This window comes from Schistocerca cancellata, chromosome 4 (genome assembly GCF_023864275.1).
Source record: "Schistocerca cancellata isolate TAMUIC-IGC-003103 chromosome 4, iqSchCanc2.1, whole genome shotgun sequence".
Lineage (NCBI taxonomy): Eukaryota > Metazoa > Arthropoda > Insecta > Orthoptera > Acrididae > Schistocerca > Schistocerca cancellata.
The window spans coordinates 167726730-167743156 of NC_064629.1; the positions used below are offsets into that span (position 1 = coordinate 167726730).

Genomic DNA, 16427 nt, shown 5'->3' on the forward strand with positions numbered 1-16427 from the left:
CTCTGAGAGTGAAATGAGCTTCGTTGGTCCACAACACGTTACTCAACCGATCATCATCTTCCGCCATCTTTTGAAACACCCACACTGCAAAGGCCCTCCACTTCATTAAATTGCCAGGTAACAGTTCATGATGCCAATGGATTTTGTACAGATAGCATCGGAGGGTACGCCTAATTGCCAACCAAACAGTAGTGTATGAAATGCTGGTGCGACATGCGACTGCACGAGCGCTGACTTCCCCGTGCATAGACGAACCCGCTACAGTCTCCGTTTCTTCCTGAACTGTCTTAGCCTGTTCGAATCCCCTTCCTATGGCGATAGGATCGTGATGCTGAACTAGCACATTCCCCATTCTGATAATACAGCTTCACTAAAAGCGCCTTTTCAGGTAACGTCAACATGCTGTGACTGCTGGCACATCTGATTCTCTCTCTCATTAAGCTCCTTTTATACACGATTGTCATGCGCAGTCACTGATGTTTTGCTGTCCAACGCCATCTGTCGGACATTTTGTGAACTTTGGTTTTTGTTTTTTTTTTGTTCTAATAAAACCACATGTCATTCCAAGCATGTGTGTCAATTTTTACCTCTCTATCTTCATTATTCCATGGTTTATTAAGTTTTCAAATTTAGACTGACTCTTTGATCACCCGTACTTCTGAACAACACAGGTACTGCTATATCATACAAAATATAAAGACAGAAGTTACCACAGAGACATACAGAAAGAAAATGACAGACCAACAAATCTTCCATATGCTGCTGATCACCTAAATCTAGGCTCCAGACATGTCTCACATTCTTAACAAGAACAACATCTATGGAAGAAAGCCAGAAAAAAAGAGAGCTGAAAATCAACAACCCAGAGTCTCATTACAGAACTACTGCCTGGTTGCCACCTGTCTTTTCCTTTACTCTGAACTGAGTACTGGAGTCTTGAGGTGCAGGTTGAAGCTAGAAAAATGGTAAATACTATCTGAAGGAGGAAATATCATATGCTAGTGTGAAGAAAATGAAACATGCAACACTAGCTGATGTGAAGAAAAAAAATGGAATAACCTTTCATAAACAAAAATCTATGGGTAACAAATGATAAGGTGGTTAATGTCAGCAAATGATATGCAGACATAACACAACCCAGACACAAAAAACAAAATAGCCATACAAATTAGAATCAAAACCAGATTAAATCTACTATGAAAGCCACTGTTCTTTCTTTAAAAAAAAATTTTTTTTTGAATTTCATGTCTTGAGGCAAGTAAAGATCTTCCAAATGCAATGTTCATTTATTTACACTTATTCCTTATGAGGTCATTAAATTATGACTTTTTCAAACATTGTATTAGTGTACAAAGTTAAATGCTTACTACTGTTTATATAAATATAGCTGTTTTGACCAATTACAGCCTCCATGATAAGGTAATTGTGTTAATGCTCAGTGACAAAGGTTAATACTATCCTCTAACTTACGGTTTCTGCTATCTAAAACTAGTCATTTCATATGCTACTGTTACTGTTTTTTACAAGAATTTACATCTTATAATAGCTTGCCGTTTCTGCTGTCAGGAACAACTTGGTTTCATAGCTGGGACTAAAACATTCTTAGAATTCTTTCAGTATAGACAGACATTTATTTATAAGTAATGATTTTAATTCTGTTCTAAAAGAGCCCAAACAATATGATCTTAGGGATTCTGGTATTTTGTTGTAGCACACTGAGCCATTAATACATGGACTGGGGTCTATCACTTTAAATTTGGTTCTCTGCTTGAAATAACTATGCTTATTTCTTATGTTTTACATGTAGTAACCCATTGGTTTCTACACATACTGCCAACAGCAGACATAAGTTGGGGCACTATGGCAAGCATAGTGGACACCGACATTCAAACAATGCACTCACAACTACCTGAGATGGCTACAAGGGCCGGCTTGATCACTGACCGATCACTAAGTCCACTGTGCATGTGCAGCACTATATCAACAAGACCTGACATGGATAAAAGAATACAACGAGGGTAGAACTTTAGCTCAGGATGAAATTATAATCAAGTCAAGACCCTACACTGCCAACAGGTGTTGATATACATCAACGGGGACAGCTGAAAATGTGTGCCCCGATGGGGGCTCGAACCCGGGATCTCCTGCTTACATGGCAGACACTCTATCCATCTGAGCCACCCAGGGCACAGAGGATAGTGCGACTGCAGGGACTTATCCCTTGCACGCTCTCCGTAAGACCCACATTCCCAACTTAATGTCCACACACTGCATTCGTAGTGCCCCTGCCCATTACACTCATTACTCACGGCAAACAATCTTACCAAGTCACTGATGGTATCTGTTCTTTCGGACATGTCCAGATTAAATCTACTTCAAATGTCCGAAAGAACAGACAATATCTTCATATAGTTAAGGCTTAACATCATTGAGAGTGATTAGACTGAATTTCTCTTAAAGACACAATGAAGCCGTCCAGTCAGATTTGGCACTGTGGTGACTTGAAGGTCACTATTAATGCACAGGCAGTCATAGTCACTTAGCCCCTGCCTTACCTGGAAGAGTTGCTCATAAAATTGGCTGAAGGCCAATTCTTTTTGAAAATTGACTTAGCCAAATCCTACATTCAGATTCAACTGGCCAAGGCATCAAAACAGTTGCTTCTATCTGCCTCTATCAGTATCAGTGGCTAATGTTTTGGGTTGCTGAGGCGCCTGCAATCTTTCAATGTGTTTTACAACAGGTTACGATGCATCTCTGTCATTGCATTAAATATGTTGATGATACTGCCATGACAGGTGCTACAGAGGAGAGTCACCCACATAACCTCCTTTCTTTGTTTACTATTCTGAAGGCCGCAGGCCTAGAATGTAATCTGAATAAGTCTCATTTTTTCTAGCCTTACATTGTTTATTTGGGTCATGACGTTTCCTGGCAAGGCATGCACTGCTTGGAACGACATATCGTCATCACTATGGCTTTGCCCCAGCCACCTGATCTATGAGAAATTCAGGCACTCTTTGCCACAGTGACACACTATCACAACTTTATTCCCAGAGCAGCTACTATCACCAATCCCTTCCACCTGTTGCTTTGGAAAAGTGCTCCTGTTGTTTGGTCAGCAGCCTGTGACCATGCTTTTGTGCAGCTTAAGGATTGTCTTCACTCTGCATCCTATTTTGCAATATTTCAACCCAGCAAGCATCTGGTCCTGGCCACAGACACACCTTTCCCAATGCACAGGCAGTCATAGTCACTTACCTCTGCATCACCTGTAAGAGTTTCTCATAAAATTTGCTGAAGGCCAATTCTTTTTGAAAACTGACTTAGCCAAATCCTACATTCAGATTCAACTGGCCAAGGCATCAAAACAGTCTGTCGCCATTCAGATGGCTCCACATGGTCTATTGCTTTTGCATCAAAAGCACTCAACTTGGCTCAGCAACATTATTCTCAATTGTAAAAAGAACCTCTTGCTACTGTCCATGTCTCAAAAAAAATTTCATGTGTTCTCGTATGGCGCAAAATTTAATTACTGACCATAAGCCCTTGGTTTTCTTGTTTAGCCTATTGCATCCTTACTAGACAAAGCCAATCATCATCTTCAGTGTTGGGCTCTGTTCTTGTCCCAGTACAACCCATGTAACAACATGCTAATGCAGATATTCTGTACCAGCTATCCATGGGTCCTGACCTCTCATTCAATAAGGAGAAACTACTTTGCTTTCAAGTGAATAGAGAGGCGAGGTGGATGGCTTCCCTATCACCAGATCCTGTATTGCCTCTGCTGTGGCAGCGGATCTGGTGTTCCAGCAGGTCATGCACACGATGCAACATGGTTGGCCCAACTGTCTGTTCTGCCAGCCATCAGAACTGCTTTAATTTTTATGCACTGCGCCACTGCCTCTCCCTCTTGGACAGGGATATTCCTCTGTCAACAGAAGGAATTACACCCTGTGTTGTGGTTCCAGTGGCTCTGTAGCAGGAGGTCCTCTGCTTATTACATCAGTCACTCGGGGATCTCTTGCATTAAACTGTTGGTGTTCCGCCATGTGTTTTGGCTGGGCATCAAATGGGAGGCAGAACACCTTGTCACGGCGTGCTACACTTTTTATTTCCCATGGTCGGCCTCTACACAGCCTTGGGAAAGAGTCCACATTGCTGATTATTGGCAATTAATGCTTTTTCTAATTTTCCTTATGTCATTTATTGTCCATCTGTGACAGCAGATGTAACTGTCAAGTCCATGTCAAAGACATTCTCCACAGAGGGCTTACCTTGCACCCTGGTTTTGAACAATGGACTTTCGTACACACAATGGCATTTGTCATGTCACAGTGCCTCCCTTGCATCTGCAGTTGAACAGTGAGGTGTAGTGGCTTGTAAGAATGTTTCAAACATAGGTTTGCAAGTACATAGAAGATTTCCCAGCTAAGGAGGCTCTCACACTAAATAAATCTCCTACAGAACAATCCAAACTGGAGCCAAGAGTCCCACCAAGCTTCTGTACAGCCATCAGCCACAGACACTGCCCAACCTCTTGCTGCTGGGCAGCTTCCACTACTGGCACTGGTTTTGTCAACATTCCCACCTAGCACCCCAGTCTGTGCCAGGATGTTTGGACGGTGTCCTCATTCGATCCCTGCAATTGTACTCAGCCAGCATGGGCCCTGTGTCTTTATGATTTGCACCAGAGATCAACACACAGCATGCCAAGGAACCAGTTGCATCCCAGAATGGGCACAGGACCCCCTGCTTGGGCTGTGGGCCAAATGCCTCATTCTCCATTGACCCTGGCCACTCCACAGGTTTAGCAGGCCTAGTCGTTGTCGTCATCCCCCCCCCCCCCGGGTTTACTTCCTGCAACTGTTGCTAGCACCTCCCACTGGGCTGAGCAACTGCCACCATCAGCAGGGAAGGAAGCCAGGTCTCCATTACCAGAGCCACTGACACAGGTCCTGACCTCTGGTCACCTTGGGGTCTGCGAGTGGTGAGGGTGCCCTCATTCCAATCACTTTAATCTGTGTGGGCCCAGTCCGGTTGGAACAGGAACTTCTTGTGCCTTGGGCTGCTGCTCCCTTCATCGCCACAGACATCCTGTCAGTCATAGCATCATGGACGATGGTGCTGTGTTTTACTCCCGCAAGAAAGGAGGAGTGTAGTAACCCACAGGTTACTATACCTACCACCCACAACAGATGTAAGTCGGGCCACTACGGCAAGTGTAGTGCCCACCAACATTTCAAGGGTACGTCCACAACTACCTGAGGCGGCCTCAAGGGGCAGCCAGGTCCCCAACTGTCGTCACCACATCTGCCATGTGTGTGTGCAGCACATCAACCTGACGTGGATAGTGTCTTTTATAACAGCATGCATGAGCCTTTGGGCCCCAACTTATTAAATGTGTTTGAGATGTGTAAACTACTTTCAATTTGTTCTTGCTGATGTCACTCCATGACCCAATAAACTGTGTCTCTTTTACAACCAAGTTTTTCCTTGTGTTTCGGCTAAAACAGTAGAAGGGATACTCATAAAGTTTTAATTATCACCTCATAATATTAAGGTTACAAAATTTATTTATTTATTTTTGCCGGACATATCTGCACCTCTGGTACACATTGTAATCGTGTGCAGTACCATAGCACACCACTAGAGCAGCTACAAGAAAATGGATCAGCACATTAATAAATTGAAGTATCATGTAGCAATTCATTTTTGGCAGCAGCGAATATGTTACAGCAGTGTCAGGCCAATACAAATACTTCTTTAGGCTTATCACTTTGTTTCAAGTAGTATATATTATTTTAGTATCAAACATTACTGCACTTAAAAACCTTCAGGTATCTTACATACATAATTAGTGCTTAGAAATTAAAAACTGTGTGATCCTGGTGGGAGAATTTGCAAAGCTATTAATCCTTACTTTCAAGAAACATTTTCTGTCATACTTGGTACCTTTCTGTAAATCGTGGTACATCAACAACAGCCTGCACTTCCATACTCTCAGCTTTTTCTTCCTGTGCATCCCTCGTAGGTCTCACATCTGCGTCATCTGGTTTTGCTGCACCTTCAAAATCAATATTTGCTGCAAAGATTACATTACTGGAACACACACACACACACACAAACAGAGAGAGAGAGAGAGAGAGAGAGAGAGAGAGAGAGAGAGAGAGAGAGAGAGAGAGAGAGAGAATGCCAGTTGCAATATTTGACTAACATAGATTTTTAAGATCATAACTTTAAATTGAAATGCTTCCAGATTTTATGTAACAAACCAAAATTATAACAAAGAAGTGAAACAAACACAACTTACTACCCCAATACCTATTACACAATGAAAACTATGAACAATTTTTACCTGGGACTGGTTCATCATAGGTGATTGGCACCTGAAGTGATTTTTCTTCCCTGTCACAAAAAAAAGACTGTTAACAAAATACGACACTGGTTGATGATATAATAATACAGAGAACTTAAATGAAACATTGAAGCTGAAGGCAACCTGGAATTGAGGCTTATACTCCAATTTTCAATAGGAACTGCTCTATCATATGATCCACCCATGCATGTCTCATAAATCATAGCATGAAACTGCTCTGCTTCTCTCCTAGTTTCCAAAATTCTACATGACGCCTGCTAATTTCCGCATAACTGAATAACATGGAAAGAAGGACATGGCCATAGCGTGTTTAATATCTTTTTTAATGTTAATTGGTTCATTATGATTAGTGTTTTACTTTACTTTGTAATATATCATTTCTCACTAGGTTTTTTTTTTAATCGGCTCTTTCATGTAAAAAGTGTGTGTGTGTAAATAATTAATTTTTTTGAGCTAAGCCTATATGAACTCAGCAGTTGGGCATGTACTAAAATGAGACTCAAGACAACAGCAACAGCGTGGAACTTATACTGACTCTCTACCTTTAGAAAACAAATTGAGAGTTTTAATATCTTATTAACACTGAGGTTATTAGAGACTGAGCACTAGCTTAATTGGAGAAAGATGGGAGAAGAACCATTGTGGCTTCACCTTAAATGATTTACAGAAATCACGGAAAACCTAAATCAAGCTGGCTGTACTACTGCAATTTTAACTTTCCTCCTCCCAAAAGTAAATCTACTTCCTTCACGTCACTCAATTTTCTACCTTTTTCAAAAGCATTCAACCATTCTATCCCTCCAGGTATGTGTCATATGCATAATTAAAGCTTAACCCGTCAGTACACGCAGGTGGTCAGTCAGACCAAGGAGAATATTTTCACATTAATGCAATGTCTGAAACTTGTTTCCAAGAAGCTATCTACCCAGTACCTTTAAGTGAATGTAATAGGAGTTGTTTGGTGTGGTGTATCTGATATTTCAACAATAGCACTTCCACTTAGCTCACAACAAAGAGGTCTAGGGTCTCACAGGCCAGCCGCGTGCACTGGTGTCAGTTCATTGTTAGCTCCACCAAGGTTATTCACGTGCGCGCATATTTGCAGTATCTGCTTAGTTTAGTGGTAGAACAGATTTTTTCGTGCTTTGTACCTTATTTTAGTGTGTTGTAAGTGTTGTAACTGCATCATGGCTTATTCTTACAAGGCACAGGAGGAAAGAATTAGGAACTTGATTGAAGAAGTAATGGTTGAAAGTGACGTTGGTGATTATGAAGATGGAGAAATCGACTTTGAAGAAATCCAGGACCCAGAGTGGAAAAATGATTCCGGCACCGAACAAAAAACGTCGAGTGATGAATCAGAAGACAGTGATTGTGGTGCTGACAGTGATGTGTTTGTCGGTAAAGACGCAACAGTATGGATCTCACGTGCTCCGCCAAAGAACTCCCGCACACGTTGTCATAACATCATAACTCATTTACCAAGTGTGAAAGGTGCTGCGAAAAGTGCTACAAATCCTCTACAGTGCTGGGAACTGTTTTCTGATGAAACATTATACACATACTCATTGACTGTACTAATAGGTACATTCAAAGTATCCAGGGAAACTTTTCAAGGGAGAGAGATGCACAACAAACTAATAAAGCTGAAATAAAGGCCTTATTGGGATTATTGTACTACGCTGGGGGCGTGCCCATCGACTAAGTCTACAAGATTTGTGGCGAACAGATGGCACTGGAGTTGAAATATTTCATCTCACAATGGGCATAAACAGATCTCGTTTTGTCCTTCGATGCATCAGATTCGACGATAAACAAACGAGAATGGAAAGGGAGAAAACAGATCACATGGCAGCAATAAGACAGGTGTTCAGTCTAATTGTTGAAAACTTTCAGAAGGCTTATACAGTTTCTGAATACGTGACAGCTGACGAAAAACTAGAAGCACTCCGTGGAAGATGCGGATTCCGACTGTACATGCCAAATAAGTCCAACAAGTATGGAGTAAAGATTTTTGCAGCAGTGGATGCCAGAATGTTTTACACATTCAACATGGAGATGTATGTTGGGCAACAGGCTGAAGGCCCTTACAGACAGTACAACAGACCAGTTGAACTTGTTCAGAGACTTTGCCAACCTATCCTGAATACAGGCAGCAACATAACTTGCGACAATTATTTTACAAGTTATGAGCTTGCAAATACATTGATTATGAAGAAGACGACCATCGTTCTTACCCTAAGGAAGAACCAGAGATAAGTCCCAAGGGGATTTATTAACACTAAAAACTGACAAGAAAAGTCATCTATGTTTGGGTTTCAGAAAAATTGAACCTTAGTCTCTTATGTGCCAAAATGAAATAGAGTGGTATTACTACTGTCAACAATGCACCACAATGGAAATATTGACGGAAATACAGGAAATGATAAAAAAACAGAAATTATCACTTTCTATAACCTTACTAAGGGTGGAGTTGACGTTGTAGACGGAATGACTGCAACATATAATGTAGCCAGAAACACAAGAAAATGGCAAATGGTTGTTTTTTACAGCATCATGAACACAGCTGCGATAAATGCTGCTATTATTTTCAACTCAAATCAGACAGAACAACTGCGAAGAGGAGAGTTTTTGAGGCAGCTTTCTTTTGCACTTCTGCATGATCATCTTCAGCAAACAGTAATGTCAAAAATATTGCCAAGGAAGATAACTGAGAGAATTGGAGAGCTTTGCAGTGTGAAAATTCCTGAAGTGGAATCAACTGCGACTTCATGAGGACAGCGTGTGGACTGCAGAAGCAAAAACAGAAAAACAAGATATATTTGTAAGAACTGCAAGAAATACATTTGCCTTGAACATTCTGTTACTGTGTACCAAGACTGTATCGACAAAATATCTGATTGAATACATGCATTATTTTGATAACAACTAAATTTTATGTATCTCCATATGTGTAAATATTTTCGACCAAAATATTAAATTTATCCCTTAAATATATTTACTAAACTGATATTTAATGATATTACTTCATTTAATAACGCTTCCCTCCATAATATACATCTAAATGAAAATTCAGAAAGATAGAAACTGCAAGGGTCTGTGAGACCAGCTGCATGTACTGCTGACCTGTTTCCAGGTGCATGCACCGCCGAGTTAAACCTGCCACTGCCTGTACCATACTTTCCCAATTTCTACAAAGGATCTCTTCCTGATCTCTGTAAGCTCAGCCAACCTTCAAGAAAGCTTACAAAGGAAAGTGTTTCAGTCATAATCAGATGCAGTTTCAAAATAAAATCTCTCAGTTCAATAGTGGAGTGTGCACTGGAGTGTGCACTGGCATAAAAATTGCATTTCAGACAAAAATTGAATGCTGAAGTGTGATACAGCAGTCAGCGGTAGAGGCAGACTTCAAGAATATGATGCTGGTAGTAGCAGACTTAAACTCTGGATTGTTCCACAGGACAATGTTGGATAGCCAAGACCATAGAGCACTGTAAACAAATTGCCAATGTTAGTATTAATGTCCAGAGTCTTGCTTTCAATCTTATTTTGGCAAAGAGTTTCATTCAGCACAGATATCAGCCCTGTTGACAGAACATTTTGAATATTTGTTCAATCCTAGTATTTGGACAAACCATTTTAATAATACTTCCCACTGGGGTTAGTCCTACAGAATCTAGCAACGTGCCTCCACTAGAACTGCAAAAGTAATACATTATTCTGCAACAGTTTAAAATTTTAAAGCCAGATTGTTAGCCAATGACAAGACATAACCGTCTCATCTCCACTTTAAAATTACATCAGATTTATGTTCTTATGTACTTCTCACGCTGTTTGTTTCCAAAAGCCATTTGTATTTCTGTTTGAATCATCTTGTAAATTATTGCACACCTCCCTCTTGCATTTTACTCTTCTGCACTGCAGCAACAACATAGCTTATATATTGTCTGTTGGGGACATTATACTATGGTCCCTGAAAAGCATTCCATATTTGCCATACACATCCAACATAGCCTCATTTCACACATCTGTTCATATTATTTTACCTTAACTTTGTTCCATGTGTACTTAGTTTGTTGATAATTCTTATGCATTTCCATCACACAATTACTAATTGTTGAAGAATAATCTTATACATTTCCACCACACAATTGCTAATTGTTGAAGAGTAAGTAACACCTTAATGGTGAACTGCAGCCACAATTTGTGCTTCTGCATTCTCCAGTAATTTTCCCTCACAATGTTGTGTCAACTTTTACTCAAAGTTCTTTAGGTTAACAGTGTATGTCCCTCACTTGTCTCCCATGAACCAAGGACCTTGCCTAGGTGAGGTGGCTTCCATGCCTCAATGATACAGATAGCCAAACCCTAGGTGCAACCACAATGGAGAGGCATCTGTGCAGAGGTCACACCAACCAACGTTTCTTACAGAGAGGCAGCAGCCATTTCAGTAGTTGCTGATGAATGACTGATCTAGCCTTGTAACATGGCCTTGTTGTACTGGTATTGCAAATGGCCAAAAGCATGGGAAAGCTACAGCTTTTCCTGAAAGCATGCAGCTCTTTTACATAGTCAAATGAAGATGCCATCTTCTTGGATAAAAACATTACAGCAGTAAAATAGTTCACCACTTGAATCTACTGGTGGGAAGTATTTAGGAAAATGTTGTCATAAGAAAAAACCAAAAACTAACATTCTGAAGGATAGAAAGTGGAATGCCAGAGACTGTAATTGGATAAGTAGGTTAGAAAACTTAAAGAGGGAAATGGATATGTTGAAATTAGTTATAGTGGGCAATAATGAGGTACGATGACATGAAGAAACGGACGTCTGGTCAGGTGAGTAAAAGATTGTAAATACAAACTTACATAGGGGCAATGAATAAGAAAATAGAAATACCGATAAGCTATTGTGAGCAGCATAGTGAACGAATTATCGTAGCCAATACAGACATGAAGCTAACTCCCACCACAGTAGTACAAGTTTATATGCCAACTAGCTTTGCCAATGATAAAAAAGTTGATACAGTGTATGATGAGAAAATAGAAATTTACTGGTAGTTAATAGAGATTAAAATGTAATTGTAATGGGGGACTGGAAATCAACAGAAGGAAAAGGAGGAGAAGGAAAAACAGTAGGAGAACCTGGACTGGGTGGAAGGAATGAAAGCAGAAGCTGCCTGGTAAAATTCTGCATAGAGCATAATTTAATCAGTGCTCACAACTTGTTTAACAAACAAGTATGAGTGTTGTATAATGTAAGAGGGCTGGAGAATCTGGAAGGTTTTTGACTGATTATAGTGGTAACACAGAAAATTCGAATCCAGAGTTTATACTGTGAGACATTTCCAGGGGCAGATTTAGACTCTGAGCATAATTTATTAATCATGAGCTGCAGATTAAAACTAAAACAATTGTGAAAAAGGTGGAAATTAACGAGACTGGACCTAGATAAACCATTAGGCAACATTAGACTGAAACATGGAAAAGGAATACAATAAAAGATTAATGGATTGCTTTTAGAGATGAAATAGTGAAGGCAGCAGAGGGTCATATAGATAAAAAGACATGGCCTGGTAGAAATCCCTGGTCAACAGAGGAGATATTGAGTTCACCTGATGAAAGAAGACACTGTAAAAATGCAACAAATGAAAAAGGTGAAAATGAGATTGAAAGAAAGTGCAAAAAGGCAAAGCAGGAATGGCAAGACTGCAGAAGCACACATGACTGTGGGAAAAAGAGATGCCACTTATAGGAAAACTAAAGAGACCTTTCGAGAAGAGAGTAGCATCTGCATGACGATCACGAGATCATTTGGCAAGCCAGTACTATGCGAAGTGGGGAAAGCTGAAAGGTGGAAGGAATATATATAAAGGCAATATTGTACAAAGAGGAAGTAAATGAGGATGAGATACTGTGAGAACAATTTGACAGAACACTGAATGATCTAAGGCAAAGAAAGCATCTGGAATACACATCTCCTCAGGATTATTGATATCCTTGAGTAAGTCAGCTATCATAAAACTATTCCACTTTGTGTGCAAGACCTATGAGACAAGTGAAATAACCTCAGATTTCAAAAAGACTGTAATAATTCCAGTTCCATGGAAGGCAAGTGCAGATATTTGAGAATACTACCAAATCATCAGTTTAATAAGTCATCACTGCAAAAAACTGGCCCAAATTATATATTCAGGGTTGCCACAAGTTTCCCCAAGTGAAATTTTCTGAAATTTCCCTGATTTGCAGACAAGTTTTAGCATTTTTCCCTGACAAATTTTGAGATCTCAAGGGTAAGTAAAGGCATAAGCTGACAAAAAAATGTAAGGTCTTCTGTATTTCTCACCCATGTGAGCAATAATCTTAAGTACTAACATCAACATCTTTTGTAATAAATTGTTTTTAGATGGAGAAGGCAATCAAAATGGTATATGTGTTTCATTAAAACCATTGTTGTTATTTTATTGCAATAAAACGAAATACATTTGGTGACAAAAATACGCATAACCTTTGAGTCACAAGACAGATTTAAAAAGCTTCACTGATTTCTGAAATAACCTCAGAAAAAGGTAGGTCTCTCGAAAGAAGTGTATAAGGGAGGGAATAGTTGTGTAAACCAACACTATAGGTGACCACCAATAAAATGTTGGGTCTAAAACTTTCTAATATGTAAATCATTTTCAGATTGCCAAAATGTACTAGAATAAATAAAATGTCTATAAAATGCTGCACTGTACAATGTAATTGCAGTGAGACAGTAATTGCAGTGAGACAGTCAGAATTCCTGAAATCCATTGCCTGTGGCCTCTGGCCTGCCAAGGAGAACTGCAGTCCTGGGTCGTTGGATAAACCACAAAAATCCACCGAATTATGTCACATACAGAGTCAGATCCAGACCATGGGCAGATCGGTGAGTGTAGATACAACAGGCAGGTCTTGCACATTAGTGGGAAACGATGGGCTTCATATTGGCAGGCCCAAGCCATTAGAGACACCCACAGAAATGGCTTGCGGTTTTGGCCCATCAGGGAAATCCACTCTTGTGACCAGCTATTCATGTGTCACAGACACCATGTTGATGAAATGAGACCGTGGCGATCGATCCATGCAACAGATAACTTGCACAAATACTCTGAGAATCAATACTAAAGTGGATACATAGCAACTCACTGTAAAGATGGTCACTGAGCTGCAGACAGTCACGTAGAAAAGACAATCACACGATCACAACTAAATTTTTGGCCATTGTCTTTGTCAGAAAATTAGAGCACACACACACACACACACACACACACACACACACACACACACACTCATTCACACAATCACTCAGACACAACTGATGCACACATGACCGCCGTCTCCAGCCACTGCATCAACAACCTCTGAGAATCAGATCCAAACAAACCTCTCCTCACACCTCCCTACCTCTCGTCAGCAGCTGCTAGGCTAGTGGCAAGAAGTGGTGGCAGCACTGACTGCTAGCAGAGGAAAGTGGTAGAAACGGTAGAAAATTGTAGCGAAATGCAGGAAGATCTGCAGCAGATAGGCACTTGGTGCAGGGAGTGGCAACTGACCCTTAACATAGACAAATGTAATGTATTGCGAATACATAGAAAGAAGGATCCTTTATTGTATGATTATATGATAGCGGAACAAACACTGGTAGCAGTTACTTCTGTAAAATATCTGGGAGTATGCGTGCGGAACGATTTGAAGTGGAATGATCATATAAAATTAATTGTTGGTAAGGCGGGTACCAGGTTGAGATTCATTGGGAGAGTCCTTAGAAAATGTAGTCCATCAACAAAGGAGGTGGCTTACAAAACACTCGTTCGACCTATACTTGAGTATTGCTCATCAGTGTGGGATCCGTACCAGATCGGGTTGACGGAGGAGATAGAGAAGATCCAAAGAAGAGCGGCGCGTTTCGTCACAGGGTTATTTGGTAACCGTGATAGCGTTACGGAGATGTTTAACAAACTCAAGGGGCAGACTCTGCAAGAGAGGCGCTCTGCATCGCGGTGTAGCTTGCTCGCCAGGTTTCGAGAGGGTGCGTTTCTGGATGAGGTATCGAATATATTGCTTCCCCCTACTTATACCTCCCGAGGAGATCACGAATGTAAAATTAGAGAGATTAGAGCGCGCACAGAGGCTTTCAGACAGTCGTTCTTCCCGCGAACCATACGCGACTGGAACAGGAAAGGGAGATAATGACAGTGGCACGTAAAGTGCCCTCCGCCACACACCGTTGGGTGGCTTGCGGAGTATAAATGTAGATGTAGATGTAGATGTAGTAGGGAAGCAGTGCATGTACTCAGCTGCATCCAGCCAGCAACAATGCATGGCATCTCAGTAAACAAACCATTTCATCTACTGAGACAAAAACAAGTTTTTTTTGTGTTTTTTTTTCAAATTTCCCTGATATTCCCATGATTTCCCTAACACGTTTGAAATTCCCTGATTTCCAGAACTTGTGGCAACCCTGTTATTGAATAATGTGAAAATCAGTAAAAGCTAACAGTGGGAAGAATCAGTTTGGGTTCTAGCAAAATGAAGGAACATGTGACGTAATACTGACCTTACAACTTATCCTAGACAGGTTAAAGAAAGGCAAACCTACATTTATGGCATTTGTAAATTTACACAAAGCTTATGACAATGCTCGCTGGAATACAGTCTTTGAAATTCTGAATGTAGCAAGGATAAAATACAGGAAGTGATTAGTTATTTATGCAGAAAGTAGACAACAGTTATAAGATCTGAAGAAATGAAAGGGAAGCCATAGTTCAGAAGGGAGTGTGACGGGGTTGTAGCCTATCTCCAATGTTAACCACTCATTTCAACAAGCAAGAAAATAAGGAAGTTAAAGAGAAATTTGGAAAGGGAATTAAAATTCAGGGAGAAGAACTCTGAGCTTTGTTGATGGCACTATTAGTCTGTGAGAGACTGCAAATAATTTGGAAGAGCAATTAAATGGAAAGATACTGTTTGAAAAGAGGTTATAGGATATACATCAACAAAATTAAAACAAGGTAATAGAATGTAGCTGAATACAATCAGGCAATGCTGATGGAATTAGCAAAGGAAATGAGGAGTTTTGCTATTTGGGAAGCAACATAACTAATGATGGCTGAATTAGAGAAGGTATAAAATGTAGATTGGTTATAACAAGAAAAGTATTTCTAAAAAACAGAAATCTGATAACGTTTCATCTAAATTTAAGCATTAGGAAGTCTGTTCTGAAGATATTTATCTGGAGTTTATCTTCGTATAGAAATGAAACATGGATGATAAACGGTTCAGACAAGAAAGGAGCAGAAGCTTTTGAAATGGGGTGCTACAGAAGAGTGCTGAAGATTAGATGGGTATTTCAAGCAGATAATTAATAAAAATTAAATTTATGGCACAACTTGACTAAAAAAAGAAGGGATCAGCTGATAGGACACATCCTGAAGCATCAAGGAATTGTCATTTTGGAAATGGAGGGAACTGTGAAGTGGGAGAGGGAGAGGGAGAGGGAGAGGGAGAGGGAGAGGGAGAGGGAGAGGGAGAGGGAGAGGGAGAGGGAGAGGGAGGAGAAAGAATTGCAGAGGGAGACCAAGGCTTGAATACAGCAAGCAGGTTCAAATGGATGCATGTTGCACTAGTTATTCAGTGATGTGGCTTGCACAGGATAGATTGGCATCGAGAGCTACATCAAACCAGTCTTTGGACTGAAGACCACTACAGCAACCATGTCATACTTAAGTAAAAATATAATGTATTCAATCTCAGGATTCCAACAACTTCCCGCATTTTTTCCCTCCTGCTTTAATGAAAACCAGATATGTGGCTATGGCTGTTTGCAGGAAGCCAGCAGATACTGACCTGTAGCTTAGTGCACAAAGCTTTCATCATCCAGCCCAAAAAAAGCAGTTTTAAACATGCTGATACACAGAGCTGAAACTGTTTGTCACAAAGATCACTGAGATCAGATATATAAGAAGGGTATTCTGGAGGAATAGCTATAGTGATCAAGATATTAAGTTAGCCATCTTGTACAAATG

At 40.3% G+C, this 16427-nt stretch overlaps 1 protein-coding gene across 1 annotated transcript in view; it reads right to left on the reverse strand.

The window, feature by feature from the left end:
- The window catches only part of LOC126184692 (uncharacterized), a 331999-nt gene that overhangs the window by 38423 nt on the left and 277149 nt on the right, over positions 1 to 16427 (reverse strand). Inside the window, exons 15-16 of the mRNA XM_049927189.1 lie at positions 6359 to 6408; positions 5956 to 6067 (exon numbers count right to left, since the gene is read on the reverse strand). Of these exons, the coding sequence (XP_049783146.1) occupies positions 5956 to 6067; positions 6359 to 6408 (162 nt within the window). The remainder of the gene's footprint in view (positions 1 to 5955; positions 6068 to 6358; positions 6409 to 16427) is intronic.